This window comes from Larus michahellis, chromosome 5, assembly GCF_964199755.1.
Source record: "Larus michahellis chromosome 5, bLarMic1.1, whole genome shotgun sequence".
Lineage (NCBI taxonomy): Eukaryota > Metazoa > Chordata > Aves > Charadriiformes > Laridae > Larus > Larus michahellis.
Genome location: NC_133900.1, coordinates 56,102,706 through 56,130,538, shown reverse-complemented (window position 1 = coordinate 56,130,538; position 27,833 = coordinate 56,102,706). Strand labels below are relative to the sequence as shown.

Below are 27,833 nucleotides of genomic sequence, written 5' to 3'. Positions count from 1 at the left end.
ATTTTACTTCTTTAATTTTAGTACATTGCTGGTCATAGCGACAGCATCTGAACTTTAAGCATTGATAGGTACAGAATTCCAAGGAGATGGACTTGCAAACCTGTAACAGGACGCTGGTCACTTGCCGTGCCCCTGTAAAATCACGTATTAAAATTGTTAAAGTTATGACTTTTCCAGTCTCAAGTCAAATATCATAAATATTCAGCATTAAGGCACTGTATAAACATGAGTCATCAGTTAGGCTGCTAAAGTTTACAAATACTACATGTCAGTATTAGTATACAGAGCTTAATTAAAAACAAGACCATTCTAGCTCTTTACTGTCTTAATGGAAAATATTTACAATGTCAAAATATTTGTTCTTTCTATAGAAAATTACCATCCTAGAAATCATCTCACCCAGCTTCTGTTGGAATCTTTCTCCACACTTTTAAATATCTTACTTTCACTACTCTTTTTTTTTTTAAAGGCTTCCTACTGTCGAATTAAACTTTTTAAATCACACAGTACAAAATGGAGGAACTTTTGTTCTGTGGAAAGAAACTACCTCATTGGATGTTCCATGACTAGAATTGGTGCTGCAATAATTAAATCTAATGGCTTTCTCTCTTCCCCATAATCATACTCTTTGTCCTTAAAAAGTCACCAGATGTCAGTTAGGCTACAACAGCTCAGCATGTACATATCTAGTTTATGCTAATTGGCAAAGTGTAAGTAAACCTAAGACTAAGCACACAGTTAGTGACTGGTGCTAAGCAGATGTACATAAACTCACTACATTATGAAAACTTGTGATTATGTGCCTGAAATTTTAGATTCCTTTCACTGTAACGACATTCAGTGCAGGGAAAATTCCTCCCTGTCTTCCAATGCTTTTTCGCTTTAGAAAATAACGGAGTTTAATTCAGAGTAAATTTTCTTCTATTTTATTTCAGCATTTTTTTCATCACAGTAAGCTTAAAAATATATTTATTAGTACTTTTAAAATTGCTTATTGGCAGCTTTGTTATATTTCTTGAATTTTGTATTTGTATTTGTTTCTTCCTTTGGACAAGTTGCTGTGTTCTCAATTCTGAAATATTTTGGCATCCCTTTGGTAAGTTGTTTGAAAGTCTACATACATCAAATTAACAAAAAGAACAATCATATATTTCACATTCTTATAGTCTCATGCTAACAACCCCTCATACAAAGTAGAGAAGAGCATCAAGAATATTAGACAGCCTCCTTACTGCAATAAAAGATAAGGTATCCAACAGAAGCTGTCTGCCTGTTTGCTTATTCCTTTGGAGTCAACACTATTCTTCAGCAACAGGGCTCTGACTGTCACCAGCACTCACAACAGACTGTTTGCAAGCTCATAGAATTGTGAAGACTTAACACAGTATACAGGAGTCTGGATCCAAAGTATGTAGCAGGGTTCATCACTGCAACAGGCTGAAACTCCAGCTTCTTCATTCAGTATTAAAAGTGATCCATTTTTACATGAAATCTCCTCCCCTCAGAGTTTTCAGTTTACTAAGGGGGGGGGGGGTTTGGCTGAGAAGAAAATCGGGCACGTTCTGCCACGGAAAACTAGAAATCTGGCAACTGGAGATTAGCTTCTAAGGTTTTTAAAAGAACATTTACAACTGCAGTATAAACATGCTAAAATGGCTTTTGCTAAAATGATCAACTAAATGTGAAGACAGGAAAGTTGCTCTCTGTAAACATTCACAGATAGCACCCACTGGAATGAGGATAGTGCCTGTCTTTCTGAGCAACTTTTAAAATCACCTGTTCATCCAGGTGGGTCACCCTTGGTGAATACCTTACAGTCACAGTGGTTTTTACTGTCTAAACTGACAGCTTATACCTAATGCAGTAACCTGTGTCAAACAGTGAACTCCACATTAACCCATGACTAAATTCCGCAGTATCCATTACTATTACTGCATAACATACCAAAACACTGACATGGCTTCTCCTATATGAGTGTGTTCCTGTTAAAGCAGCCTGAATATATGTGTACAACTACTAGATTTCACCACTAGTTAAGTATGACCACATCAGTTTTGCAATTTTAAAATTTTTAATCTGTGAATTAGTGAAAAAATTATCAGACTACAAACAGCTCAGAAAATTCTAAGGCTAGTGAAATTAATGACATCATTAGTGTGAGTACAACAGGTATTTTGAAACTAATGAAATAGTTAACACAGTATGGATTTTGCTTAATGGTCTTTCATGTATTTCTCAAAACAAGATGCATTCCTCAGACAACTTTATCTTTCATGAAAGGAAACAAAGGGAAAAAAACTATCAATAGCAGTTGTATCTATTTTGAGTAACAAATACATTTTCCCTTTTCTTTCTAATGCAGCCCCAAAAGAAAATAAACTGTCCAGTATATGTTTAAGTAATAGTGGGGATTGCCGTGTGTGATCCTGGGAAGTTAAGACATACAACTAGAGAACATACACTCAAAAGATTTTGAAACAGTAACATTACAAATTGAAGGAAGAGGAACAAACTGCCTGAAGACAAATCTAATTAGATTCCACTGAGAAGCAGATTCTAGATAAGATTAATTATCACCAGATGCCTCATTTTAGAAATAAATGCTGCTTACCTATTTGTGGTGAAAAGCATAACAAAGACAAAGAGGGAGAGTGGACAAAAACCACTTGCAAATTGTGTGGTAGTAGAAAAGGGAACAGTAAATTAGTATCCAGTCAAAATTTTTATTGAAGGTTTTTGACATTCTTATACAAAACTCACTTCTAAATCCTGGATGGAATGGTAGAGATAAGGGCAGGAAAAAAAAGACCCTAAGAATAAAACAGTGCTTAAGAAACGATTACAAAATATAAAAATTCACTGAGGTAACCATTTCCTCAACCTGTTTGGATAAAAATTGCAATTAGGAAAACATTTTCAACTGACAAAAATCTCTTCCTTGCTCTGAAGAATCAAATTAATAATCTAGGAAATTAAGGAAGACATTCCTAAAAAAAAAAAAAAAAAAAAGACTGCAGTTCACAAAGTATTTAATTTCCTGGTAATGGTGCTGAGAAGTCTCCCTTTTCATCCTTTCTTGACTCTATTCCAGACATTCAGACTATGAAGGCAGACCTCCTTCTGCGGATCAATTAAAAAAATTGCCTTGCATACACAGATAAAGAAAGAATCACATAGCTTAAGCAAACAGCAGCAACATTTTGGCAAATGTTTTCCACAGGACTCTGAAGAGCTGGAAATAAAAGCATCCATTACTTGAAGAGAGAACAGCCATTGCAACTGGAATGTACTAATCACCATGGCTAAAGAAATCCACAGTATTTGAGCAAAGAGAGATCACTATTGCAATGACTAATATTAATGTAAATTTTGCAGTCTGTTAGACATAAAGAAATTGTCATACTTCTAAAAGCCTTTATTGTACTATTAAACAGGTATTAAAAAACATTAAATGAGCCTAAAAAAAATTCAAAACAGTACACTATATATACTAACAGTACAACAAGAAAATGCTATTTCATTCACTGTTAGCTCTCACACTAAAACACTGAATTTTGCTATGTGAACATTGGGCTGGGGGTCTTTTTAAATACAAATTGCCTATAACCCATAGAACTATTTACTACTGTATCTTAAAGATTCTCTTCCAGAAACACTGTGTTGCTGAATCTATAAAAGAAAACTCTAAAAATATCTAGATATTCAAGAAAATTTAAGAAATCCTATCACAGAAGAGTATTAGAAACCAAAGTCCATCTGATACTTCACTAAGTGTCCTCATTTTAGGAAGGCAGAAACAAACAGAAAAGCCCAGAAATTTGTGAAAACAAGTTGATTAGTGAAAAGCAGGTGCTACAGCAATACATCCTCTGTATTTTGCCATACAAAATACTTACAACTCTGCTACTACTACCTATTACGGTGCAAGTACAAAAGAACGTACCTCTAAAAGCCTTTATCCTGTTATGATTTGGCAGATGGTGAGGAAAAACAAAGGATTAAAGGAATTAACACACTGATGCTATAAAAAAATCCATTCCTTTTTCTGTTCTTATAACAAAGTAAAAATTGTAAACTAGCATGGACTAAATACCAGTTCAATGCATAATCATAAGAGAAAAAGCAGGACAATGAACGGGTTTGCAAAATTTTTTTTTAATATATGACTAGATCACCCCTTTTCCTTAGGCTAACAGGAAATGGTAAGTGCAAATACATTCCCCTGAAATAACCATAAATGATTTACCAAACTATAGTCTTCAATACCTTTTTTTTTTTTAATTTAATTTTTAACTTGCTTATTTGGCCTTGTGGATGAGCTACCTCCTAATCTACTTGACGAGAAAGGCATTAAAAACAAGTCACCAGAGGAGGATTGATATAGCAGCAGTTTGTGAATGTGACCAAGTGAGAACAGTTTCTGGCTCATAAGAAGAAAGGTGTACAAGAGGAGTACAAATGAGAAAGTGGAAAATGTTGTACTTCATGTATTAGCAAGACAGAGGGAGTGAAGAAGCACCTGACTCACGTTAGACTGCAAACAGAGGGAAAGAATAAAAATGATCCAATACAAGCTGACTTGCACAAATCTAGTTCTTTAAAGGCAGAAAGAAAAAGAATAGACTTTTAGAAGCAATTTTAACTGATAAACAATAACAGCAGTAGTTTCATACAACATTTTTGTCAGCAGCTGTGCTAGCTAAAGGACTTTGCATGTAAATCTGACCACTCATGCCAGTTCCCAGACTGCAGCAGGCTGCCCCCTCATCTCCGCTAACAATAAACTATAGTTTACGAAATGAAATAATCCTGTTTCTAACGCACATCCACAGACAGTCGATGCTCACTGCCTACTCTGGCCTGAGCAAGACAAGAACTCAAAGTTGGTACTACCAAAGGAACGCAACGTGAAACTATGATAGTCAATACGATACTCTAACCTGGAGCTTGAGTGCACAGAAGGAAGTTGATGAAACCTTATCAATTATTCAGAACTCAAAGAAACCAAACACCTTTAGAAAACATCTTCGATTAGCTTAAAGAAATTCCCAGCTATAGCATGAACAGTATCATGCTCTTTCATATTACAGCAAATGCACTTATCAAGTACTATAACTTTTTAACAAATTGCCATGCGTAACAACCTGAAATTTCCATTTTGTACCACATAGTCTTTGTGCCTCTCTATGGTTAAACATGCATTGTCCTCTCATCCAAATATATGGATACAACTAATAAAACAATGCAATTCCTCTCCTCTGGTACAAGAGTTTTAAAGCTGGAGGAGCAGTAAAGAGGTAGCAAGGAAAGAACATTGTCTGCTCTTGGAGTACCAGAGACTAAGGAAGTGGGAGATTTTTGCTAGGTGTTCAAGCATCCTTGACAACAAAATAATACAGGGAGCTGGCAGCAGGAATCCAGAAAGGGCAAAAAAAAGGAGAAAGAAAAACCGTGAGGCTTAGGCCAGCTTTACAACATCTAGCAAATTTAATCTTTTCATGGAAAACACATTACAGTTTGTGACCTTGAGGGGAAACTAAAGGGGCTGAATCTTATGGGACCAAGATTTTGGCTGCTGTGTGGAAGAGGAGGAAGAGGGAAATGTAAAATATAAGAAAGGAAGCTCCTCTAAAAAGTTTATAAAAATTACTAACAAGCCCAATCATCTACATTTACAGACAGCTGTTTTAAAAACTCTTTCACAATGAAAGCTAATCTCACAAGATTCTCAAGCATGCGAGTGAAATAATTTTTTTAAATGTTTGAGGAAAAAAAGCCTAAGTAAGTAATTGAATGTCATGAACAAAGTTATAAGAGCTCTAAACCAAAAATATAGTTACTGGTACATAGTAATTTTGATAGAAATTACTTCCTCCTCCTGTTCAAATGGAATGAGTATACTGTCCTCTGTCCTAACTATTTATGATAATAAAAAAGGACCACGCGTGTGCTAGAATGGTCATGTGGGACTGCTTGCCAGCTGGATTAGAAAACTTCACCAAAACAACAGTCTGGGGAGTCTTATACAGTCCAGCTAAACCACTCTTGTCAATTCCCCAGGTAAGCATCTCCCTATACAAAAAGTCCAATAAATTAAATTCTTTTAACAAAAACTCTGTCTATGAGTGTCCGTACAAGTAGTCTCAATTTGAGTACTTATTTCTGATTAATTGCCTCTAAGAAGCACATGACAAAAGGAAGGTGCTTATATTCACTGATTTTATTGAAAAAGAAAAAGGAACAGCACCATCTAAAAGGCCTCAATTCAAGGAGCTCAGCTAATACCATATTTGCAACCTTCTATGTGTCACAGAGCTTAATCATACTAACTATAAAATCATCAAATTTTAATTTGTCCTACTCCTATTTCCAGCTATTGAAGCTTTTAAAAACTCACTGTTTTTAGGTTTGACTCTATGACTTTGTATGGTAAAGTGCATAATAGTTGAGAACCCAGATACATAGATAATATAATCTGAAACTTCTGTGATATTCAAAACATGCCAAATTTACTCTCAGATGTTAAACAGCAGAAGGGTCAGTCTGGAGTGGCAGTTCATATTTACAAATAACACAGGTTTAAGACTTCAGAAAGACAGTTCCTGATTTAGACCCTTCTGAAAAGGGCTGGGAAACAGGGATGCCACAGTAATGCCAATATTAGTCAGTGCACAAAATCTCAAAAAAATACTGAAAGTCGTGGAGGATCATAGAACAAAGTAGTTGATACAAATACTATTCTGTCATCAACATTAGTCTCAAATTCTGCTCTGGATCATTTGGCTTAATCTTCCTCTGCTGTCCACTACCATCCCTAAGTGCCCATTCTCCCAATTATGGGTGCTGTTTGCTGAGTGACCACCCCACCAGAGCAATGCAGAGCAGGCAAGGCTGTAGGCCATGACCCCCTTTACCCCTCATCCTATCAGCCAGCGTCACATGCTCCTCCACCCAAAATCTGACAGTGCAGACTTGCATGACTTGCAAAGTGAGGGTCTCTGGTGCCTGAGAACAGGATGGATTGAAAAACGGGCTATGTTGGCTCAGGACTTCTCGTACCCTTAAAGAGATAAAAGAATCCAGGAGGTAAATGGGAAAAGAGCTTGCTGTGGTCCAGTCCCGTGGACCATAACAGGAACAGGAGCAGGAGCAGTAAGTCCTGGGGTAGTAGCAGGGACACTGTGGCAGAGGGCTCCATACGCTACGGAACTAACCAAGAATGAAGCAAAACTCTCCAGGCTGCCCTGCGCTGCTGCCATCATCATGGATTAACATCACCTTACAAAACTGGAATAGGTGGGGGAGGGTTAATTAAAAATGTCTAGCATCATTCAGACTTTACAGACAATTTTTCCACAGGCTTTAATTACATTGCAAGTCCTGTAATGATTTTTTATTTTTTTGGCACCATTATGACAAAGGATTCAAATGGTATTATTCACCATTACTGGTCAATGAATTTGATCACTTTTAAGAACACCTCTTTACTAATCATATGATAATGACACGTTTCACTGCCTTCTAACCATTACAGTGGCATTTTTAATGGCAGTTAAGCCCATCATATCATCAAGAATGATGTAAAATTTCATGTAAGATCTCTATGCACTCTGGGAAGACATAGAAAAGAGGCTGTCCTGTCACATTGGACATCCAAGTAAATGAAATTTATTGCTTGTCTCCTCTACTAAGGATACTAGGCACAAAACACTGATCACCTACATTTCAGTACTATCCTAAGCCCTTTTCAAACAGAAAACCCCCGCATGCTGATGGTATTAATGCAGATGGAATAGTAAGATCATTTTCTCAGTATAACTAGATAATAGTATCTTGTATGAGCTGGAAGCCTATTAGTTGGAAATTGCAGAGGAACAGAAAGATCTGAGTACACTAGGGGAAAACGTGGAGAAAATTACAAGTACACACATAACAATTGGTTCCAAATCATCTTGAACATTAGGTAGGCATTAGCGGGAACATTAAGTCAGTATGGTCCAATAATCAGTAACAATCAAAAAGGCAAATGAAGAATCATAAGAACAGCAAAAGAAATCAAGAAATAAGCTTTATGAATACACTGCTTGCACACACATTTTAAAAACTGCTTATAGTTCTGGTCAACCCATCTCAAAAGTAATTTAGTACAACTAAGGGAGAAAGATTACAATTATGAAAAAAATTTTGTGTAGGAGGAGACTAAGTTTACTTCTGCTTGGAAAATAAGTGATTGGTGATTGAGGTTTAAAACAAAATAAAATGACTAAAAGAAAATAGAGTAAGACTGTTCAGTATTTCTCATGACAAATATTAGCAGGTATGAAATGAAACTATATGGAAAGTACAATTATGTACTGTTTTCTTTCCATGCTATTAAACTGCAGAATATATAAATCAGGTGATACCAGGAATGCCAAAAGTACAACTAAGTTTAAGAAACAACAAATTCAAGAACAAATGTTCACAAAGGTTAGTACACAGAATGATGTGGACGGTGTCTCTATCAGAGGAAAGTCTCTAAACCACGTGCTGCCGAAAATTAAAAGGATGTATTTTTCACTACTCTTCCGTGTTTTTTCTAAGCAGCTGCTCCTGGCTGGTGTCCAAAATACGATATTGACCTCAATATTGGATCTCTCATCTGATACATATGGATGTTTTTACTGATTGATTACAAAATAAGTATTAACCATCAATGCTATGTGCCGTGAAAAAAAGTAAATTATATATGAAGCAGTATTGTATAAAGTATTAACAATAAAGGCAGGCAAATTACACTACAATTACACGAAAGCTTGACCAGGAAATAAGCATAAAATTTTGGTCATGCAGCTCTAAGAAAGAAGAATTTAAACTAGAGTAGTTTCAGAAAAGGGCTACTGAAGTTATCCAGAGAATGAAAACTTTACTTCCCAGAAGACTAAAAGACTAAGCACTTTACATCAGACAAAATGAAAGCCGAAAGAGAAAATGATTCCTATGCACAAACAAAAAGCTAAACATTGAAGAAACAGTCACTTTCAACAAGGGAGACACTAGCAGCAGAAGAAATGGGTAGAAGGTGGCCATGACTAGATTTCAGACTGGAAAATAAAAAGAAACCTTTCCAACATCGTAAAGTGATGGAATATTGTTCCTGTAGAAGGCAGGGTGGAAGGGAAGGCAGGGTGCAAACGTATGTTTTTCAAAGGTACAGCTGCTAAGTGTATGGAAGGTATGATAATACATGATTGTCTAAAAGAGATAAAATTTGGTTTGGAGATAGAATGATGTAGAACATCCTTCTCTGATACTATCTTTGCAAACTTATTGATGTCTTAATGGCCATTTTATTGATGGGATTAATTTTCAAGTCTTTCTCGAAGCTCCATTTTTCCATGTTTCTGTTTAGACACTTCAGGTAAGTTTCAGCAATTCCATCTTTATTTTTGTTAATTAAAGACTTTTGTTCCTAGAATCATAGAATGGTTAGAGTTGGAAGGGACCTTAAAGATCATCTAGTTCCAACCCCCCTGCCATGGGCAGGGACACCTCCCACTAGACCAGGCTGCTCAAAGCCCCATCCAACCTGGTCTTGAACACTTCCAGGGATGGGGCACCCACAACTTCTCTGGGCAACCTGTTCCAGTGTCTCACCATCCTCACAGTAAAGAATTTCTTCCTGATATCTAATCTAAATCTCTCCTCTTTCAGTTTAAAACCATTACCCCTCATCCTATCACTACACTCCCTGACAAAGAGTCCCTCTCCATCTTTCCTGCAGGCCCCCTTTAGGTACTGGAAGGCTGCTATAGGGTCTTCCTGGAGCCTTCTCTTCTGCAGGCTGAACAACCCCAATTCTCTCAGCCTGTCCTCATAGGAGAGGTGCTCCAGCCCTCTCTCTGATCATCTTCATGGCCCTTCTGTGGACTCGCTCCAATGGGTCCTTGTCTTTCTTATGTGTTGGGGTCCCAGAGCTGAAGCAATCCTATAGACAATCCCATCTGTAATGCAGCTCTTCATACAATTCTGGGGACTAAACACCTAATTCATTTTAAGATACAGGTTCACATATTTACAAAAGGGATTATATGACATGGTTGCTGGTGGTAGCAGGCAAGGAATCAGTAGAGTTCCTCCATTCCTGTATTCCTACAGCTCTGGAATTATTATTCTCACAGCATACAAGGAGAGGGGCTACCTGCTCTACGGTAGAAGGTTCAAATATGCTGCCATTGTTATTGCTCATTAATGTGATTTAATTGCTATAAGGTTCAAGTAGATAATGTCAGTAAATATTATTAGTTCCCAGTGTCTCACCACCTTCCCAGTACAGAATTTCTTACTAATAGCTAATCTAAATCTATCTGCTGTCAGTTTAAAACTGTTATCCCTCATCCTATCACTACGCTCCCTGACAAAGAGTCCCTCTCCATCTTTCCTGCAGGCCCCCTTTAGGTACTGGAAGGCTGCTATAGGGTCTCCCTGGAGCCTTCTCTTCTGCAGACTGAACAACCCCAATTCTCTCAGCCTGTCCTCATAGGAGGGGCTGAGATCCCAGCTCTCTGATCATCTTCGTGGCCCTCCTCTGGACCTGCTCCAGCAGGTCCATGTCCTTCTTGTGATGACGACTCCAGAGCGAGATGCAATACTCCAGGTGAGGTCTCAAGAGAGCAGAGTAGAGGGGCAGAATCACCTCCCTCGACCTGCTGGCCACACTTCTTTTGAAGCAGCCCAGGATATAGTTGGCTTTCTGAGCTGCGAGCATACATTGCCGGCTCATGTTGAGCTTCTCATCCACCAACACCCAAGTCCTTCTCCTCAGGGCTGCTCTCAATCCATTCTCCGCCCAGCTTGTATTTGTTCTTGGGATTGCCATGACCCAGATGTGGGACCTTGCACTTGGCCTGGTTGAACTTCATGAGGTTTGCATGGGCCCACAATACTGATATATTCCATATTGATCTATTTCTTCTCCAGTGAAGAACTGGTATTTTACAGATCCTTTTCTTCTCTAAATTTCACAACTGCAAGTTGTACCTTTGTACAACTGAAAGGTCAGACAATAATTTTATAATCTCTTATATCAAAGCTTCTACATTTAATACTTAAAATAAAGCCATTTTGCATTATTTCAGTTCATTCTGTGCTAATTAGTTTTCTCCACACTGTTTTCTTCATTGTTTCTCTTTGTTTCTCAAGATGCTACCTTCTCCGGTGACTTTGCAACTCAAAACTAGCTTAGAAATCCTTAGATGCCTGCATCTCCCCTTAATTGTCATGATGTTAACTGGAGTACAAACCCACACTTGATCTAGAAAACATTTAAATTCAAGTGTAATGAAAAGTTCTAGATCTCTAGCACATAAATTTGAAATGAGAAAATTTCAAAGTCAACATTTACTGTCCAGATTTTATCTAATTTCTTTTTCAGAGAGAAGCACCCAGCATTATTTTGGCTATTGATACATTTTAAAAGATCCTAGAACTTATCATTTTTTTTAAAACATTCTTTTCGAAGATGACATATGAAAAGGCTGCATGAAATTACTAAACATTTAATTGCTTTTCATTTTCTCATAGCAAAATGTATCAGAGGACCTATTTTATATAAATGCCTCTTCGCAGATTAATTCATGTTAGCACATTCTCAGATCCAGCCTGGTGTTTGGGATTTCAGTTGAGTTCTCTTTAAGGTATACATACGTCTCAAATCAGATCAAAGCCTATAATTCCAATGGTTAACATTAAATTGTACTGCATAAGAATAGCAATCCAGCTGCCATTAATTCTGCTTTATAAACAGCTGGGGTGGAATAATTTAAGCTAGTGAGCAAACAGAATTGTAGAGGAAAGGGAAAAAAACATGTAATTATACAACAAAAAACAAATATGGGAACCACACAGCTTTGCCAACATTGTCTTTGCATCTAAAATATCTGCCTTTCAGTTAGTTCACCATCCAGTTACCAACATTAAAAACTGCAATTCTTATATTTGAAGAAAATTGTAAATTTTCACACAAAAAACCCAACTATTCCATTTCTAACTTGAACAGCATAACTTTTTCAGTAATACTTGCTTTAGAAACAAAGACAACTATGAAGTAGTTATAGTTAAACTTCTGATCAAAACAGAATAACAATAATAGTAACCCAGAACATATATTAGCAAGGAAAGATTCATTAGTGAACCCCACAGCACTGCTTACCTTTCTTCTCTCTTCTACATTTTTACAATATTCTCAGTAGCTTAAGTCATGAAGGTTACAAAGCAGTTGATACGTTTTAAGGTTAAAAAAAGGTATTTGTAATACTATTGTCCAGTGACTCTCAGACAATGAGATTATCTATTTTTTCTTCCTCTAAGATCTACAAACAGGATCAATTTACAAATTCACTCTTCATGAGCACAAACAATGTGGTCAAGACAGAAGTCTTACAACAAATGTGAAGCAGAAAAGGGTTTCTAAAAATCAAGACCCCAAATTTTAAAAGGCTTTTTAATTAATTTGTAATAGATTGGTCACATTCACTTGGAATAAACCTAGTACCCAAATACTAGCTATTAAGCTCAGGTTGTAAAACCTCTTGTGATCTTAAATGTTACGCTTGCCTCCACAATATTAAAACAGACTTTCTTTTTTTATTTTCTTTTTTTTTTTTTAAAAAAAGTGTTGAGAGGTCAATGCCTAAGATTCTGTCCTCATCGAGAGAAAATCCAAAGACCAAACTGACTTTTATGAAGCTTTCCAGTGGAAAAAGGAGTATTTTCCCAGTAAAATTTAATTTAAAACAGTAATGGGTAGACATATTTTTGGCCAGGCGCTAGCCCGACAACAGAGTGTGAGGGTTGAACAAAATCAAATGTATTAGATTAATTTAGTCTAGAGGGGAAGGAATGCTTCCCTGGTCAGCAATTTCTCAAGTCCCTTGCCAATATTAACATCCCCTGATGTCTTCATATTGCTTATGGTGCTTTTTTTTTTTTTGTGTAACCCAAAATCATGCAAAAGGATGAGTAGGTAACTGAAACTTAGTGGGACGCTGAAAAAGGTGGAACTAACAAGGCAAGAGCAAAGGAAGTAGTACAGCGCAAAAGGAATAACAAACAAAAAAGCAACAATGATTCCATTCCCACTGAAACCGTAACCAGTCTCCTCATCCTCTAGTCTAGTAGATATCATGAGACCACACACCCCTACCCAGTATCAGTCTTGGAGCAATTCAGAAGTTTCTAGCTGCCAGAAATCATTCTTAGTCATTCTGAGATTCAAAGCCACCTTCCACGATCTTCCTTTTCAGTGAATTTCAGGAACTTGAGCAGGGCTCCCACTAGTCAAGGAGACCCAAAAAAATTTTATAAGATGCTTCAATAGAAATCTGTTCACGTGAAACTTGTAAGAAGCATGGGAAACATTAAGTTCAGTACAGGAAATAATTTTAGAGGTGCATAAGGCCAGAGATACCTTCCAGTATATCTCAGTCAGAAGAGGTGGAATAGAACTAAAATTTCCCTGATTTGGTTCTCCTCTTCCCACATACAACAACCGTTTCAAAAGCCAAAGATTAAAAAACAAAAAATACAGCAATAGCGAAAGTATGAGTTCAGTAACTTAGGGATAAATTCCTTACAACACTTTAAAGTAAAACAAAAAACCTCATGCTATCCAGTAACATTGAAGCAAATTAGGCGTTTTTAATTTTTTTCAACTAGTCACACTTATACTGAACTTTAGAATGCTTTGTAGTAGTGTAAAGAATATTAATATTTAAAAAGCATTTTTGCCAATTATTACAAAATAAACCACAATTCTAATTTGTGAGCTGAAAACATCATCATTAAAGGGACTACAATACTAAAGGGAAAACAAAGCTCAGAAAATGTGTTTACTTCGTGGTAACCGTGAAGTCTGAAACACCATACCTTTTGCTACCCACAAGAAACATTTCCCAGGGCCAGTTCTGAAAGTGCCATTTTAAATATGTGTGTTCACTAGCACTTTCTCACATCTGCTTTTGTGTTCTGTACAATTCACAAATGCTTTATCAGTGCAGCTATAAAATCAAGAAAGAGTTTATGCCCTTCTCTACCCCCCACTAGTACTGTACAGTACAGCATATTTTCATGCTGTGATCATCACTGTTTAGCTGCACAGCAGTTCTGCTGGATCAGAATTGCATCCAGGAACTCATGTTCTTTCCCCAATGTAATGAAAGCTCCAAGGAAGATGGTACACAATATGGATGCGCATCACAAAAAAAACTATAGCTTTGGTAACCTTTTCTCCCTCTAGTGGCTTCTGCACATTCCCACTCATGGGATATATTACCCTTCAGTATTACTGTAAAGACAAAAAAAAACCACCTTAATTACAAAGCAATTTAAAGACTGCTCTGCCAAATGAAGCACTAGACTCAGTCACTAGGCTGTAAAAATATGAATGTAATCCCATGTGGGCCACTTTGTATGCTTTATTCCATGGCTGGAATGTGTCTGAGCATGCTGCGTAAAATCAGTTCTCACCACTTAAAAAAGGTCACAGGAAGATGAGGACGTATAGTTTTCTAAAAGGCAGCATCTAACCCATCTGAATGGATGGGTTGGAATAGACAGTCTTACCTCTTCTCTTCACACAAAGCAAAAAGAGAGTCTGAATATCATTCTGTTATGAAAGCAAGTTAGTGCCCTAATATGCAAAAACATAGATTTTCCCTATTTCTGCAGTACCTAAAGAAGTACAGTGGTACATTCATCAATAATGACATCCCCTGACTATTTTCATTAAAGATTTAAGATGAGAACATAGTACTACTTCATCTTTATGAATTACTCTGAATAATGCTAAGTGCTTGCAACTCACTTGCAAATGATTTCAAGACTTTCATGAGCTTTTCTCATCAGTTTCAACAGCCTTCAATAATATTGAAAAACAAAATTAAAATGCAAAATAGGTGCTGTAGCCTTAATGAGGAGACTAAATGCTAAAGCCATGTAGAAACATTTTAAATGTGTCTTGCAAACAAATTTGTTATTAATCAAAGAACAGAATGCCTGTTTTCTTAGTAAATAGACTTAAAAGAAAAGACTGAGAGCACTGGCTTCACAGTGCAAAAGCAATAAAAAATAATTTTTCTTTCCACACTGAAACCAAAATGTCCTGAAGTTCTGCATTCTAATCCACAAAAGATCTATGTCTGAGTGTCATACCAATGCAAAGATTTTGTTTATAACAGTGTGAAACAACTAATGAATCTCTACTGTCATCCACTTGAGCAGCAGTTGGATATTTTTAATCAGGTGAAAAAAAATTTTTTTCAAACAGATTTGAATGGTATGATGGACACTTGAATCAATCATATAAGCAAGACTTCCTCATGGAAGGACAATACTTCTTGAAGACTAATTTGGAGTACGAGGTTCTGACTTGCCCTGAAGTCAGCAAATGTTTTAGATACAACTCTGCTACTAACTCTTTTAGTGTAAGATCAATGACCTCCACTTTGCCAGAATCCCAGTTATCAACAGCAGCCTCCCATGAGATTAGTTCCCTCAATAGCAAAACGTGTATGTGACAAAGGGAACAGTCTGTAATTATGTTGGATGCTCATCCCACGCTTTTTTTTAAATCTTCTTGCTTTGGTTTATAGAAGCCTAATAGTAGACAAAACAAGTAGGTGAAGCAGTAATTTGGAGTAAAATTTGAATTACAGTTTACTGGCAGAATGTTAGATTTGTGACCTAACAGTGGACACCATAATCACCAGTAACAACTATCCTCTGATGTAGGTTTAATGCTACTTGTATTGAGAGGTTTGCTGGAGTGAATTTTTATAACAAAATCGGGTTTTTCGGTTAAAGTTAGGAGTATATAACACAAGTTTTTGACTAATGATTAGACTACATCTCTATAAAAATAGATGGCACTAAAATAATAACATTTGCAAGCCAGCCTCCTATAAAAAAGGAACCAGACTGAAGATCCAGACTGTTTCCATTCTTTTGCTGCTGGAGGTCAGAAGGAACTGAAATTGATAGAATGTCATGTCTCTTTTTATTGTAATGCCACTGCAACATTTGGAAACAATGAAGAGACAAGAAGAAATGTGAGAAAGCTCTTAACAGACTTCCAGCAGTACAACTCCAGAGCTGCTCTCAATTAAACAGGAATATGCAAAGCCTCTGCAAAGGAGAAAGAACCATATTATGTTCTTAATCTGAAATTTTTTAAATTATATAATACACGTTTAAATTTTAGTATGCAAATAATACCACAGGGTGTTGGGTTTAGGGTTTTTCTGGGAACCAGTATCAACATATTCTTACCTTTTTATCTTCTTTAGACTTCCTAATACTGTGCGAAGGGCCAAATTTGTTCTGCATGCAAAACATCTTCTTAGACCATTCGTTTTTATGAGATTTTAACTGCGGCTGACCAAAGCTGCCATCAACTCTGTATCTGTCAGCTGGAATCTTATTCATTGGTGGGGGAAGGGTTCCACAGTTAACACTTGACCAACCGTCCGTAGAATCAGTGTATGACTCCTGATCACTGGCATTTCCATGCTGCCATTCCTGTAAAACATGCACAGGCAACCACCTTTGATTGCCTATGCCTGCAGCATTTTTCTTTGCTGGGGGTACTGAATTTCGGGAGGAAACCAGTGGAACTTCAATACGAGCAGAAGGACTCAAGTGTTTGCTTACATTTTGGGACTTATCATTCTGAATTGCTTCTAAAGGAATGTTTCCTTCTTGTTCATGACAAAAGCCATTCCAATGGGAAGCAGGCTGATTTTGTCCCCTTCCTACTGGATTTTCCCATATGCTGTTAGGAATGTGTTTACTTGGATTGCTGCCTAAATCAACCACCAGAACTCTATTATTCTTCTCTTCTTGGTTAAAATTTCCAATTCCACTGTCGCTGTTACTGCTTGTACTATTATTCTGATGAGCATCTGCATCACCATCAAGAAAAGCCCTCGCACGCATTCCCTCAATCAATTCGCCCATATCCCTATACAGAACAGAAATAAACTGAAGAACAGGTAGAGACGATGTTGGAAACTCTAGACAGCCATTTGTGTCTGGATCTGCTGTACATTCTAGTCCGAAACGCCTTGCTATGCCCTGGTGAATTTTATGATGAAATAATTCAGGATCCACCATAAAAACATGGCAAGATGTCCTCAGAACCCCTTCATCTTCCTGAGCCAAGCTTGCATCATCATTTGTCTGCATTGTAACTAGTCCAAAGAATCTTCTATCATCTGGACAAACAGCACTGAATGCCAGTTTCTCTGCAGGATATTCTGCCACTACACCTGATTTATCACTGCAGAGCTGAATACAGTCATGCATTATCTTCATCATGACTAGTGAATGGATTTTTTGTTCTGCCCGCAGACGTCTCATGCATCCACGAATAGCCTGCAAACTCTCATTTTCCAAATTCGAGGTTGTTGAAGGAAGTTCAATTGAGCCTAGGTAACCTACAATCATGGCAACATTTAAAATGCTTGCATCTAATCCAAAGTCTTCCGCACTTTCCAGTCCAATTCTAAAAACTGAATCATCATTCAGGACTTTGGACATTTCTTCCTTTGACAGTAGGTTTGGATTGCTTATGCTTTCATTGCCAGTTTCAAATCTAATAGCAGCAGAATCTGAAAACGATCTTTGTTTTGGTGCAGTATTATCCACGTTACCAGCACAAAGAGTAGGATTCTCAAAGATCATGTTAAAAATGCCACCAGACTGCATTTCTTCAACAACTTTCTCTGCTCTGTTTATACCCAGAGCTTTAGAGTCAGGTTTGGGTTTCAGCCACCCCTTCCCATCATAAAAACCAACTTCTTCATCACTTGAACATGAATCTCTATGACTAATCCCTTCAGCAATGACCATGTGCAGGACTCCAGAACATTTTCCTATAAGTTTCACTACATCTTCATGAGAGGCTTTTTTCACATTGATTTCATTAACTGCAAATATCTGATCTCCTGCTTTAAGTCCAACATAATCTGCAGGGCTTCCTTTCATAACACAACTAAGAACACAAGGAGCTTGTCCTGAAAGGGTAAACCCATAACCTGCTCTTCCTCTAGCCACTTCCACGCTTCTTATCCGAGGAGGAGCATGCATGTTGAGTCGACGTTTTACTGTTTCCCCTGGCCTATACATTTTGGCTTTTTTTCCTGAAATAGGAAAACTTTTAATTAGTCCAGATCTTTGTCATGTTTCAAGAGTATCGCTCCTTCATCTGATGAAGCTCTAAAGAAAGAAAGAGGAAAAAAAAAAAGACATTTTAATTCTCAATCATATTTCAGGGGTTTAGTATTCCCTTTACTGTTCAGAAATATTGCAAGTGAACTCTAGCAAAAACTACTGCTAGAGAATTAACACAATACTCAAAACAATTTGAAAAGAACAGGTACCACAGTCTTAATTTTACTGATGAGAAAGCAGTAGCAAATGTAAATACAGTGGCTGTCCAAAACGACAAAGTAACTGAATGTCAATGCAAAGAATGGAATCTAAGTCTTCTGGTGTACAGCCAGTGTTTTTATACTACAGCATGTTACATCTTCCACGTTATCTACCATTCAGTTAACTTCTGAGTTACTGCACCATTGCAATACCATATTTTACAGCACAGTGAAAATCCTGGATGAAGCTCATCTACCCTTTCCCAGCAACATAAAAATTAGAGCTCAAATGTATTTACGCAGCTATAGCCCACTCCAACTTTATACTCAATGTACAGAAACAGGTACCAAATGTATCCATGTAAACAGGTTAGAGAAATTACCCCTAGAGTTGCCTGTACCTCTCCAATGACTGAATGTAAAGACAGCTTAAAATAAGTATCTCAAACTTTCACCCATACATTTCAGTTACATATGCAACAACAATGGAGATCCAATCATGTATTAGACCAAAGGGATCCAAAATCAGATTTACTGTTACACCAACCAATTAATCCACTCAAAAATAACTTGTCAGAAAGCAAACACTATAAAAAAATGCATTTCAGTCAGTCATTCCAGCATCCATGTGTTTTAGTTTAGATAAAAACTTCCAAAAAAAGAGGAAAAAAGAAAGAACTCCACATGCTGCCAGTATTAATCTAGTCATGACTTTACAATTAAATGAAAGCAGCTTTATACGTACAGCAAGAAATAGTAGATTTCAGTATATTTTGGTGTTGACATTGAAGTCTGGATGTCTCGTTCTAATTATACTTAGGTAAATTCCATTGTTTTAGAGAGGTTTCTTCCACTAAGCAGGTTAAAATGCATAAAAATGTTTTAACACAAAGAACAGAAATGACTTGTTCAACTTTTGAAACTATCCCCTTGTTGCATGATCTTACTTCCACAGGCCTGGAGGATGACTGACTGAAATAACTGGAGGACTACAGCTACATAAAATTTCAATAAACCCGGTCTGAGCAAGTGAGAACTAATCTGAAAATAATTACTTCTCTGAGCTGGTCCCCAGGCTTATTCATAACTCAGTCACACTGTAACATACTTAAAGTGTATAAGGTACTTGAAAGCAAGTATCACGTATAGGTGAGCAAAATGTGGGCAACATTTTGGATAAACAGATGCACATTAAAAAATATATACATATATGTACACATACACACATTTGTTTATCGTATCTAAAGTCTTGAATTAGTGGACTCAACCCACTACGTGCATGGAAGAAAAATGACCAAGAAATCCTTCTGACATTGCTCTCAGCTACAGAAATAACAAAAAAACCCACACTCAAAATGTGATGCAATGCACAGCACACTACTTTCACAGTATTTCTGCCTGGGACATGACTTCAAAAGTTCCACAAAAAAAAAAAATACAATTTAGGATCAAAGTGTTAACTACATATGAGCTGTTTGATTACCCAATTTAAAAAAACACCGCTGTTCCTTGAATATTCTGCTAAACACTCAGCTACAGGATGTGATGCCCTTAGGAATCTTCCAAATCCTAAACAGGACAACCGTGAGGATACTACAGAAGAGATTTACTTGGCTCTACTTTAGGGTTTTAGCTTGTATTTTTTTGAACAAAGGGGCATCAGGTTTTTATGTCTCCATGGTGCAGCTGTGACTGTTCAATGTAGTATGGTTTTTGCAAGTTGTTTTAATATAGCAATTATGTAGCTTTAATAACAACAGTTCCCCTATAATTTGAGAAAATAACTTAGCTTTAAGAAGTAATGAAACTTCACACTTAACCTTTGAATGGAAATCATAACATAAGAAATGCTTTGCAAACATTTAACCAAACTCACACATTGCTGTAAAAGACCCCTGTCAACTTGCATCCAGTCTCATGCCTTAAACATAGATTGACCTTTTCATGATGAGGCTAAAATTGTGAACCATGAGATGACTATGCATTCAGCTATCTCTAATTAGGTCTGGTACTTTCTCAGAATAATCATTAAGCATTTCAAAATATAGTTCTTCAACTAAAAAAAAAAAATGAACCAACAAATACCTAACAGTAAATAAAAACCTGCTATCTAGGAGCATGAATATATCCATGTTTCCATTTGCCTTACAGTGAATATTTCTGTTCACAATTATCTGGAGAACAGCCTAATGTGTCCCTTGGTTACCCTCCAAAATTGTGCTGCTAACCTGGTCAACATAAAGCACTGTAGGATCTGGCACCTAAAAGTGTGCTACTAGCTTGCAAGAGGAAAGGAAACAATTAAAAGAGTATTAGATTATAAATAATCTGATCCAAAAAATATAATAAAAAGCAGTAGTTACAAAAAAAAAATTAAGATTCAATATTGTAATGGTGAAGTGGCTGATAAGAAAAGAACAGATTTTTTCAACTATCTTTCTAATATATAAAAAAATACCCTACATGCAACTATAAAAATCACACAATGAAAGCACAGTCAGGCTACTCTTGGGAAGAAACAAACACCAGCACTGTCTTACCTCACAATTCCACATTTGCTACAAGAGGATTCCTTTTAACTCTATTGACAAGTCAATTTATCTACTTGCCTTCCTAACCTATGTCCCTTACACACCAAGCATTTATTCCAGATGGCAACCACTGATAAGGGAACGTCATTCCAAAACCTGACCATTATAAAAACAAAACAGCAGGCTGCTAATACATTACTTTTCTCTAATGATGAAGTTGCAGAGGTGTGAAGACTTCCAGCTATTAATTTGTGTAATTTTGTAAGTGTAAAGTTAGGAAGTAATTCAACGTTAACGGGTTTTTTGCTATTAATGTATATATACACTAAAAAAAAAAAAAAAGAAAATAAAAGAAAAAACTGTGTTACGTCACTGGAAAAGCGATCTCTTCCCTCCCTCAGTGGCTAAATATTATTCTGCATTTTTTGTGCCAATTACGCCCATGACAAATAACAGCTCACTAAATTTATCGAGGAAACTTCAAGACAAAAGACAAATGTAGCCCTTCAGCAAGAACCCTCAGCATTCAAATATGTTTCACTGCAACAATGCATGACAGGCAAATGGAAAAATTACGAAAATAGCGTTTCTCATAACCAGAGAGATTATAACAGAGATTAGCTGAGTTACAAACTGTTAAAAAACTAGTTCAAAACTAAATTATCAGATTATCTAATTGCCTAAATTTTCTTTTAATTTCTTTGCAGACTTGAAATCTGGAGCTAAAGAGATATGGCACAAAATTCCACAGTTTCAAAGCAATCATATGTCTGAATATCCTTTTCCTGTAATAGATTACAAAATGTGTAGTGTATGCAGTGAAACAAAGACATCATTTTAGTTGCACTGATACAAAGCTTTGCAGGTGTCTGCATGTTTACTAACACGTGAAATTGTTAGTGAACTATATAAGCCGTGATAATTGTCATAAGTAACCAAAGATAAAATGATTTGAGCTCTTGATTTTCAGTATAAATACTGCATCTTACTGACCCTACTAGTAATATACTACCATAATTACTTCTATTATAGCACTGAATTTTATTAATTTGGTAGCATATCTACATTCAGTCATATACAGTAAGTCAGAAAAATGGTTACACCACAATACTACACATGGACAAGCTTACTTCGACTTTCTGCTATCACTAAGTATGACAAAGTAAGCCTTAAAGAAAAAAGTCCATACAACAGAAAAAACCATTTGTATTAGTCAGATGATATATGCATTTTATAGGAGAAAACAGGCCTATAAAAGCATAATAATTTGTAATACATAGTAACTAAATCTTAAGCAAATAATATAGTTTTGTGACATTTCAATATACTTATTAAAAGCACCGAAAATACAGAATTCTTACTATCATATGAAAAACACTGCAAGTATAAAATTACTACTATGATTTCAGAAATTTCAGCAAAATTTGTACCAACACAGCTTAGTTTCATAACTACAAAATGTTTCACAGGACATTTCAGAGAGAAACACCAACATACACAAATTAAGAGGTTTTCAGCGATATGAAATAACATAATTTGCCCACATACATCAGCTTTGTCACAGAACTGGAAAACAAAAATAAACATTTGAGTTTTCTGCCAGCATACATTCTGGTCTACCATTTCAATCAATTATTTTGGCAGTATAAAACACCAAAAATACTAGTTGTGGTAGAATTGTACTTTATCCCACAAACGCTGCATTTCTTTCTGCAATGTTTTTACATATCCATGATAGCTTTACATGTCATTTTCAAACCCTCTACTACAGAGAAAATAATACTTATTTGCTTACTTTCAAGGAAGAGAGGTGGTTTGCTTCCCAATTCTGCTCTTGTTAACTCATAGCAACAAAAAGAGCAAACAGAAACAGGAGGCATGCTCCTGTTATGGTCTATGTTACACTATAACCTTAACACCTACAGAAGGCAGTGAGGGAGCATGTGAAGTTTAAGACTACATTACTGACCACCAGTTCATTTTGAAAAGCCTTTGGAAATGAACTGATACTCAGCACTCCAGTATCCATGTTAGTGTGCTGCTTTTTTTTTCTTTTCTTGTAAAGCAGAGAACTGTATGGCGTCATGTATTTTTTCAATAGTGAGACTGTAAGAGGAAAAAACATGCAAAGTGGAAGTATGTAGAGGAGAGAGACTGTTCCCTCACACACATCTTTGCAAAAGACTCTTCAGCATGGGTGCCGCTCATTAAGGCAGAACTAACTTTCACAAATTATGCCACTACAAAGATCAAATGAAGTTATAAAATTTGAATTCCACTCACTATTCAAATACGGTACATGTTTATAGACAAGTTACACGAGAAATATAACAGCACAACCTGTAGAAGACAACTACCAGTTGTTTGAGAACTTGGGCGGGACAACATTTTAATAAAAAAAATCTTATCAGCATTTCACAATTGGCAAAACATACCATTATGTTTCCTGTATAAGCAGCAACTGCTTTGCCAGAAAACAATTAGGCGTACCTAGTGCGATCATTCAAAAAATACTGACTTTAATTAGCAACAGCAGGCTAAAAAATTGTTGTTAATAAAAACTCTCCTCACACTGAAGCCAGTGTATAAAGCGTAAAGAACACATTTGCTGTTTTGTCTGACAAGTCTCATGGGACTAAGGACAAAGTTTTCTAAAGCTATTGTATAAACAGTCATGAGTTTACGACCCAGATTGTTTGATGTATTTAAGAACGTGAAAAGGTTTTGTTGGTAGTTAGGCTTTCCCCCCCGCACCCCGTTCTTTACTTGCAAATACGCTCCAAAGCTGCTGGGACGCCGCGGAAAACGGCAGCATTTCAGACTGGAGCAGCTCAGGAATAAAAGCGGCGGGGGAAAAGGCTTGGGATGGTCGGGGCTCCCGGCCACAGGCAGGAGTGGGGAGGGGCAGGTCCGACCCCCGCCGCAAAGGCTGCAGGAAAGCCGCTCCGAAAGTTACGCTGCCGGCTCCTCCGGCGGCACAGGGGGACCCGGCTTTGCAGCCCACCCCCCCGGGGCACTCCGGCATCCGCGGGCTGACCTCGGCGGGGCCGGCAGCATCCCGGCGGGCGGAGGGCGAGCCGTCAGGCCGCCCAGCAGAGCCGAACGGAGGGAGGGGCGGTCAGCGGGTCCGCGCCGCCGCTCCCCGCCTCCAAGCAACGGTCCGCGGGGTTACACATTAACCGCCCCGCGGGGCCCGGGAGGGTGGAGCCGCGGGGAGGGGAGAAGCGGCAGCACCTGAGCCCGCAGGGAGCGTTTGAAAACTCAAGCGGTAAAACGACGGGAGGGCGAGGAGGACCCACGACCACCCGTCCCCTCCCCTCAGCGCTGCCTCCCCCTCGGCGCCCTCCGCCGCGCTCCCCTCCCCCCCGACTCCCCTCACGCCGCCCATCGGCTGCTGCCCCCCTCCCTCCCTCCCGCCGCTCCCCGAGCCGGGTCCCGGGCCGGGCGGCGGGGGCTCCCCCACTCAGACCCACTCACCTCCGTCCCCCCCGGACTCCGGCTCACTCTACTGAGGCACCCGGTCACCGAGGAGATGGGCGCCGGACTCCGCCACACGGCGCGGCGGCCAATGGCTGCGCGGAGCTGTCAGTCACGGCGCTCAACCCGGCAGGGGTGGCGGTCGGGTTCCCGGACAGAGAAAGGGGAGAGACAATACCCCGCCCCAAAGAACTACAGCTCCCGGCGTGCCCTACGAGGCGCCCACTCCCTGCGGCTGTGGGCAGCGGGCCGCGCGGGGCATGCCGGGACACGTAGTTCTTTCTTCTCCCCCAGCTCCCTTGCCGCCGGCGCCGAGGGGAGTGCGCAGGCGCGGGCGCCCGCTGAGGGGGCGCGAGGCTGAGGCGGGAGGGAGAAGGTAAACGATCGGTGTCGCGCAGTAGCGACAGCTTGTTCGGTCCCCTCGGAGTCGGGAGGAGAAAGTGAAGCCGGTTGCCTCGTATAAAAAGCCCAATGACGTTAGCTGGCAAGGGAGAGACTGGTTAGAATAGCCTGCAGCGCTGGAGTGGCGCTGAGGAGAAGGGGCAGGTTGGTCAGGGAGGACGGGCCGGGAGGCGTTCAGAGGTGCATCAAACAGGTATGCCATGTCTTTGAAGCCCAGGAAGAAAGTGAGACAGACCTTACAAGGTAAAGGTAAAAGTGGGAGGGAGCAAGGTGGCACTAGGATCAACCATGAAGCCATCCGATGACGGTGAGGAGGTACGTGAGGCATCGCATAGTAATTAAGTGTCCAAGGGGCAAGAGTAAAGTACATGTAAAGAGGAAGTTCAGCAGGGCACAGGCAACAAGTTTTCAAAGTACGTTGGGGACAGTTCTTTATTTCAAAAGGGCAATATTAGAAAACCTTATTTTAAATAGGAGAAATAGGAAGAGGGGAAGATGGTACACAAAAAAGTGAACATCAGTTAAGAGATTCCCAAGGAAAATAAGGTCCAGAACAAGAGAAGAATTAACCTAATGTATTTGACTTTCCTACAGAACCTGAAAATACTTTGTGATCTTTGCAGAAGATTACAGTCTCTAGTAGTGGACAAGGAATTGCAGAAATCCTTTGTACATAGAGGATTTCTTCACTTAAGTCTATGCACTAGAACATGAAATGGAACTGAACCTACAAGGCAGAAGGTGTAGAAGAGAGCTTACCTTTTCTTTAAGTTTTTTTCTGTCTCAAGGGCAGGATATGTATCCCACATCTCACTGCTGCTGTTAGATCATTAAGAAAACTTTTAAATTTCAAAACTGTGGCTTGGTGGTTTAACTTCAGGAATTTTTTTAGTTTTTATCCAGTCGAGGAATTTTTTCCTAGTATCGCCTTCCCTTTCTGAAATGCTTACAGTATACTGGAGTCTTCAAGAAAAACAAAAAGCTTTTTGGAAAAACGGGATCTTCCACCTCCACTCCTAGCTCCATCTTCTCATTCTGCTGTTTTTTTCTTTGACAGTCCATTCCAAGGGGGTTTCTACTAACATGAAACATTTCAGATTAACTTAGATCCCAGTTTTGTTCTCTCTCTCACAAGGTTTTATGGGAAGAGCCTCTGAAGGGGAAAATAACTGAATAAAACACACATAGACCTCGTAATTTCTCCAGACATGCTGTGTCCTATAAAAGTAATTATTGAGGCTCAAAATTCCAAACGTAAAGAAGAAAATTAACTGATTGATTTTTAAACCTCACATGATTGATTCTTTCAGGTGTGGTACAATAATTAAAAAAAATACCCTAGAAATCTAAATTTGCCCAAAGAAGCAAAATATATATATATAGTTCTTTATCCCCTCGTCACAGGGACGAGAATTGCACTCTACAAACAAAAGGTGTTTTGGGTTGCCATTCCTTAATAACCTGATTATTTCCAGCTTCCATATGAGGTTGTCAAGACTTTCTGTCTTTTGCCTCTATTTCTGTTGCCTGTGCTACCTCAACAGAGCTAGCATTGACTTGCACTACCTCCTTGCCTACAGAAGGGAAGATTGGTCAACCATGTATTTCAAACAGTCTGACCTTGTAAACAGCTGTAACAGAAATCTCTTTGAAAGTGACAAAGGGGAATTGTAACTATTCCACAGAGGTATCTGCAGGTCTCCCATTGAGCCTTTATGAAGTTAATACTAAGAAATTATGCTTTATCTTGTTTTGAAGAAGAGGGGAGCTAGGAAGTGGCATCAGCATCTACTAACTAATATAATTACTCCATGGTAATGTCAGATTACCTCTTCCACAGATATTGAACCAGCCCTATTTGTGATAGCCAACAGAACTGATTGGACTTTTGTAATAGCACAGAAGTATGTAATTAGTGAGATTTCACAGAAGGCTTCTCTGTAGCAGAGCAGAATTTCCTACGTGAGTATTGCTCAGCAAGGAAGAAGCAAACACCCAAACTGATATGGAAACAGGTATGCTTACACAGCCTACTTACAGGCAGAAATATCCAACTCATCGTGAATGAATTTAGGGCTTTTCTTCAGTGTTTTTAGAAACGGTGATTAAGACTTTATGTTAGAATCTGGAACAAGGTGATTAATGGTCCCTCAGAAACCCACACAAGGTCTCAGCTGTAACTTGGCTTACTATTTTCACCACTGTTGGAGACAAGGAAGAAAGGGTGTGAAACAAAGTGATAAGGATTTGTGGCTTTGGGGCTGTAAAAGCTTTGGCTTATAAGCCTAAGTAGCTTAATGTTGGGTGTACAGACATCTCAATCACACTGAGGGTGGCTGTCACAAAACAGCTTGTCAGATTTGATCTGGAGAGATTTACAATGCGTCCTGTAATGAAGTGTGATTATTGCTGTCACAAACACCAGATGAGAAGTCAGAAAATAAAACTTAGTCCAGCATCTGATGCAAAGTCTATGGTTTTAATTACCATTGTTTAATTACCTTGGTTAAAGGAATGAAAGCATTGGTTGCTCAACAAATCTCTTATTTTAGACATACAGAAATATCCTCGCATAAATGTCAGTTTTCTCATTTAATGTTTTCAACATGTTCAAATAATAAAATTGTATGTAATTGTCAGCATTAAATGCTTCTTCAGTATACAAACCTCATTCCAAGTGTCCTAGCTTAATTTTGTTCTGAATATCAGGTAGGATTATATATCATATGCATTGTAGTTAGTTTGTGTTGACCAGTTAATACGTAGTTGGGAGCAAAATCCTCATTAGAGAACCTATTTCTTAAATGCCGAAAGTTCGTCCTCCTTCAGTTAACCATCAGAGTACAATCCAAAGGATCACTGAAGATCGTGTTTTCCGCACTGAGGACTGCAAGTTGAACACGTAGCCATCAATATCTTCCTTGGTTTACTAGTTAATCTAATCTTTAGAAATACCTTTCCCTTTATTTTAAACGTAGTCTTCTCCTTGGTGGGAGACACTCTTGGCAGTGGGAAA

The 27,833-nt window shown here is 38.3% G+C and overlaps 1 protein-coding gene across 4 annotated transcripts in view; it reads right to left on the bottom strand.

Moving 5' to 3' along the window:
* RGS12 (regulator of G protein signaling 12) overlaps nt 1-24,555 on the bottom strand; it is an 89,937-nt gene extending 65,382 nt beyond the window's left edge. For all 4 annotated transcript variants that reach the window (XM_074587460.1, XM_074587462.1, XM_074587461.1 and 1 more), the window contains exons 1-2: nt 24,416-24,555; nt 16,306-18,252 (exon numbers count right to left, since the gene is read on the bottom strand). In XM_074587460.1, coding sequence (XP_074443561.1) covers nt 16,306-18,162 — 1,857 coding nt within the window. In that variant the 5' untranslated portion in view covers nt 18,163-18,252; nt 24,416-24,555. The remainder of the gene's footprint in view (nt 1-16,305; nt 18,253-24,415) is intronic.
* Between the last annotated feature and the right edge of the window lie 3,278 nt (nt 24,556-27,833).